Genomic DNA, 6,000 nt, shown 5'->3' with positions numbered 1-6,000 from the left:
CATTTTCTTTGACTGTTCTGTCAATGTTGTATATGTTTTCTTCTGCTACTGAGATTCTCTCTTCTATCTCTTGTAATCTGTTGGTGATGCTTGCATGTATGTTTCCTGACTTCTTTCCTAAGATTTCTAACTCCAGAGTTGTTTCTTTTTATGATTTCTTTATTGTTTCTACTTGCATTTTTAGGTCCTGGATGGTTTTAGTCAATTCCTTCACCTGTTTGTTTGTGTTTTCCTGCAATTCCTTAAGGGATTTTTTGAGTTTGCTCTTTAAGTGCTTCTATTTATTTACTTGTGATCTCCTGTAATTCTTTATGGGATTTTTTTGTTTCCTCTTTAAGGGCTTGTACCTCTTTACCTGTGTTCTTCACCCTATTTCTTTAAGGGAGTTATTCGTGTACTTCTTAAGTTCCTCTATCAGCATTGTGAGATATGATTTTAGATCCAATTCTTGCTTTTCCAGTGTTTTGGGATATCAGGACTTGCTGTGGTAGGAGTACTAGGTTCTGATGAAACCAAGTAGTCTTGGTTTCTGTTGTTAGGATTCTTGCGTTTGCCTTTCGCCATCTCTTGATTTTTGGTGTTAGATGTTCTTAGTGTCTCTGACTAGAGCTTGTCCTGTCCCTGCCACCCTTCAGCTCCCCTGCGACTTGTGGGACCTGTGCCTCCAGGCTGGCTGCTCCTGTCTTTGAAACTCACCAGAGAGAAAATGGCAGATCTCACCCGAGTCTCTGGGTTAAAGCCGAGCATTTTCTTAATTAGTGATTAATATGGGAGGGCTGAACTCATTGTGCATTGTTTTATCCCTTGCTGGCGGTCTTGGGGTCTATAACAAAGCAGGCTGAGCAAACCATGCAAAGCCTCTAGTTAAACCTCAATAAAATGATAGAATAAGTAGCTTAAACCACAAACAATATGCCTCTAAACAAGTCTCATATTCATGTGCTTATGTAATGAAAGAGGCATCAGAGAAAACTTTGTATAACCCATACATTGTATAACCCATCAGAATAAGAAATTCTTTATAAGACTTTATGCTATGAATTGTTAGGGAGGTGCTGCATTGATCTTAGTAATGATTTTTGTTATGGTTTGAATCTTAAATGTCTCCTGAGACCCTATGTACTGAGGGCTTGATACAAACTACAGCAGTAGTGAGTGGTGGGGTGTTTGTTTGCAAGGTGACTAGATTATAGAGACCTTATGAATCGATTAATATATTTATATATTCATAGTTTAGAGGGTTTGGAAAAGAGAGTCTTATCATAAAGGGATATGTTCTTGCTTCCTGACCACCATAAGGTTTAAGCAGTTTGGATGCATGATGTTCTTCTGTCTACCTAGTCATGAAATTTGAAATAATAGAGCCAAGTAATCATGGACCAAAATCTCTGAAACTGTGAACTAGAATAAACCTTTCCTCCTTATAGGATAATTATTACTGATACTTCATTATAGTGATGGACAGATGACAAATACGAGTTTTATTCTGATTGACTAATTTAGTCAAGTCATAGAAAAAACTTAAGTGTTTGTTTTCTATTATTTTACCTACAAGCTGTTGCCAAAAATCCATGTATATACTTTTTTGCTGGAAAGTTGCTTCCGTGGAGAGAACATTTTAGATATTGTAGTAAAATTCCATGTGAATTTAAAAATTCACATACTAAGAACAAATAGTTTTATCTATTTTATAATAACTTAATGAATTTTCAGTAGTTTAGTAAATTTCAATAGGTATTATAATAATTAAGCAAATATTCTACAAGATAGCATAATTATAAAGTAAAGGTAGCTATTAATCAGAATATAATTTTGAAAATCAGTCTTGGCAATGAATTTTGTCCTATGATTTAATTTTTGTATATATATTAATAAAATCACATTATTAAGGCATATTTACTAAGAAAATGACAGTGAATTACTTTCACTCTCATAAAGATTAACTAAACATGTTCATTAAAATATTTCTTTAGACTATTCATTGAGGAATAGATTCTGTAAGTAGAAAATAAAATTACATTCAGAAGAGCAAAAGAAAAAAAACACAATAATTTTCTATATAATGTTTTTCTCCACAGCTGGTCCCATGCATGCTTAGCCAGCTGTGCTATTAAACTCTAACCAACAAGAAGAAGACTGTGGATAGAGCTTTACAATAATGTACTGCCTCCATGCAAAATACTTGCTGTTGAATATAATCCACAAAAATATAGAAAACTTTCTTTTCCTATTAAACAGTATAGAGATTATCATATGGAAATACTGCAGAACTGTAATATTTACCGAAGGACTGTGGGGTGGGCCAGTGGCCATCGTCTGTAGAGAGCCTGCTAGCATAGTTAGTGTAAAAGTTACTGTCATAAGATACAAGAGCAACTAATAGGCTTTTGTCAAGTAAGCACTGATGTGGAAGGTTTGTTCCACTTCTTGTTATTGTTCTATGTCAAAAGACCTCTACGGTGATGTTACTTGTGAACTCTTACCACTTGCTGATACTGTGGATAACCTTTTTTATCCCCACTCTTGGGACTTATGATTTGCTTACACATTCATTGTTTATGTATTTATATATTGTTTTTATGTGTATGGTGTTCTGTCTGCGTGTATGTCTGTGAACCTTGTGCTTGTCTGGTATACAAAGAGGTCAGGGAAGGGCATCAGATCCTTAGAACTGGAGTTCGGGGAGATTATAAGTTACTATGTGGATGCTGGGTACAGAAGTTTGGTCCTCCTCCTCCTTCTTCCCCTCCTCATGCTCCTCCTCCACAGAAGGCATATACACACTTCCTTCCCCTGTTCACTTGGAGACACTCAAATAGCTCCTCTTTAAGCTAATATTCAATTTGTTCTCAAGGTTTCCCACCCTTATACATTTTACTCTTTAAAAGTTGCTCTCTGTAGTAACTTCCCATCCACAGTGTTAACGAAGGTGTATAGATTAGAAAATCATGCTCTTCCACAGTAGTTTTCTTGCTTCAGGTAGCACCTATACCTAAGTTTAATATCCAACCAGGCAGTCCTCTGTGTACCCAGTTCAAAGATCTGTGGCTCATTCACTCCTACCACCATGAAGGTGAGGCTGCTTGAGGACTGCAGGTGTCAGGGCCTCAAATCTCAGGACTTCCAGGAGGATTTGTGTCACAAAAGCAGAGGGCTTGGTTCAATGGGGAGGCGATGGTTACCTAGCTTCCTGCCATGTATGAGTGCAGCAGAACTATTGAGAGTCTTAAGAAAATGGCAAGATTCAGCTGAGAGTTTTCTAGGGCCATGAGTATGATCAGGAAATAGAAGGGCTTTTAGCTACACATAACATCTTCATCTCACCAGGACATTCTTGCTGACAGGACTCAGTATTTGCCAGTTAGCCGGCCACAAAGGGCTAAGAATTCTTAGGCAATTATGGAAGACTTTAAAACCCAAATTCAAACCAATACTTTTGGTTTATGCTGGTATTACAAATGTTAGTGTTCAGCATATGCTGACTAGTTTTACCTTATGTAGCTCGTAATACTGGGAGGCACCAATTCCTCCTTGTTCTTCTGCAGTCCAGAGCACCAGGCGCAGAGTCCTCTTTGGACGCAGCCCTGGGAAAATAATAAAAGGCATCTGTCAATTTGTTCTGAATGTTTTAAAAGTGGTGGAGACCTCATTAGCACTGTGGAGATGAGAGTGAATCAGTGGCACCCATCTCTTGCTGGTGTTATCATCCATACCTGCTTCAGGGTACAGATGATGACACAGGGTACAGCTTCAGAAATAATAATCTCTAGGGCAAGGTAAAAGTAAAAATGGTTATGACCAATGTTGTTTGCAGAGCCTCGTGTGTGGTCAAGTTCTGTGAAGTATTTATTATACCAATCTAGAAGACAATGTCAGGAGGAGCCTAAGATCTTACAGCGCCCCAGAGCTGTCAATTGGAACCAAATCACTTAGCAGTATTTCAGGATACAGTGAGCAGGGATCACCTTAGCATGAATCCATGGACAAGGTTCTCATGCTTTCCCTAGGAACTTCATAACTAAGAGGCTGATGCAATGTCTGTGGTTAGTCATGACCATGTACTGGAAAACAGAAAGTCATTCTCACAAGGTCAATGAAATATAATTGAATGAGCCTGTCATTCTTCATATTACTTCACTCACAGCATGACAACTACCTCATGGACTTGCAATAAATAATGTGTATAGATAGTCCCAGACTCAACTGTTGTAATTATATGAACAAAATACATAGCTATTTAGTAGAGAACCACGTTTGGATTTTGTGTGTGTGTGTGTGTGTGTGTGTGTGTGTGTGTGTGTGTGTGTGCTAGAGATCAGCAGGATGATCCTCTCTCACATTACTGGACAGCAGTAGTAACAAGCCACAGATCCTAGTGGGTCACATGATTACAAGGAACAACCACCAATGCCCTCCAGTGTGTGAAGTTGCTGTCGCAGGATGCTTGACAGGTGAGGTGCTTGGAAATACTTAGGATAGTGGTTCTCAACCTTCCTAATGCTGCAGCCCTTTAATATAGTTCCTTGTGCTGTGGCAACCCCCAACCATATAATTCTTTTTATTGCTACCCATAACTACAATTTTGCTCCTGTTATAAACTGTAATTTAAATAACTTTGTTTTCCAATGGTCTTGGGCAAAACTTGTGAAAGGGTAGTTTGACCTACCAAAGAGGTCACAGTGGTTGAGAACCACTGACTTAGGATTTTCCCCCCCCAACTTATAGTGGTTTGGCAAGGATGCAGCCACCACTGTAAGCTGAGGCACTTTTACCTCTATTCTCAGGTTTTTAATTAATGGTAGACTTGTCACACCTAGAGTCTTTTGGGGGGGGGCAGTTTACCAAGACTGTCCAGTAATCATTAACTACAGGAAGCTTTTGTCTCAATTTTGAAAGTATGGTAAAACAATGTCTTAAATGAGCCACTTTGCTAACAAGGATTAAAATTTCTCCTGATTTTGACTTGATAATTGCTAGTAAGTAGCAAAAGCAGAGAATATAAAGCTGGTCCTCAATCTTATTCTGAGGATCCATCTTCCTGCAGGTGAACTGTCAGAGATGGTCACAGTGGATTTTCAGTGGTTCTGAGGTAGCCATGTTACCAATCTCAGGTAGATCCACACCCCTGCAGCTTTTCACAAGCTACAGTCTGGGCAGTAAATGCTCCTGAGCCATCGAGCCCATCCTGCCAGGCACTGACACATTCTCCTTGCAAAAGCCTGATGGTAAGAATCCTGAAGTAAGGAGCTCCACTTCCCTTGAGGTGAGCATAGTTGTGATGTCATTTCATACAGGGGACGTTAGGTGAAAGAACTGAGGACCCAGATGCCTGCAGGTCTGAGCTCATAGGAAAGCCTGGGCAAGCTACCTCATCAGGAAATACTGCGGACACTTCTCTAAGCATCTATCAAGAACCCAGTTCATTAGTCTCTGGTCCAAAGCTCCAGCCTCTACTGCCTGAACTATTGCAGCCATTTATCTCTTGCTGCTGCATCCCTCTCCTTCCCTTAGATGATAATACACATTGTGGCTGGGAGGATCTTTGCAAAAGTGAAACCAGATCACATTATTTCTCTGATCAAAATCTCCAATACTTCTGAAAGGCAAAGATTTAGAGTTTTTTTTTTTTTAAGTTACAAGTGTGGTGGGGCCAACATGTAGAGATCAGAGGACAAATTGTGGGTTTTTTCTACCATTTGGGTCCTGGGATCTAACTCAGGTGCCAGGCTTAACAGAAAATACCTTTAACCAGTGAGCCATATTTACTGGCCCTGGTTTATACTTAAATTTTCAGAACTATTGTATGAGTATAGATGTTCTGCTTGCACCTATGTATGCATTACTAGTGCCTGAGGAGGCTAGAAGAGGGATCAGGTCCCCTAGAACTGGAGTTATAGTTCAAGTAAAATTCAAAGCTACTTTTACAGCTACATGTCCTCCTAAAATGTTTCTTCAAGCTCATTTCAAGGTTTTATATGTGAGAAAGGCAGACATATCTAG

The 6,000-nt window shown here is 39.1% G+C and overlaps 1 protein-coding gene across 2 annotated transcripts in view; it reads right to left on the bottom strand.

The window, feature by feature from the left end:
* Positions 1 to 6,000, bottom strand: part of Cpq (carboxypeptidase Q) — a 466,114-nt gene that overhangs the window by 114,734 nt on the left and 345,380 nt on the right. For both annotated transcript variants that reach the window (XM_031358720.1, XM_031358719.1), the window contains exon 6: positions 3,493 to 3,584. In XM_031358720.1, coding sequence (XP_031214580.1) covers positions 3,493 to 3,584 — 92 coding nt within the window. The remainder of the gene's footprint in view (positions 1 to 3,492; positions 3,585 to 6,000) is intronic.

The sequence above is a fragment of the Mastomys coucha genome, unplaced genomic scaffold (genome assembly GCF_008632895.1).
Source record: "Mastomys coucha isolate ucsf_1 unplaced genomic scaffold, UCSF_Mcou_1 pScaffold7, whole genome shotgun sequence".
Taxonomy (NCBI): domain Eukaryota; kingdom Metazoa; phylum Chordata; class Mammalia; order Rodentia; family Muridae; genus Mastomys; species Mastomys coucha.
The sequence above is the reverse complement of the archived record's forward strand: the minus strand, read 5'-3'. Positions and strand labels throughout refer to the sequence as shown.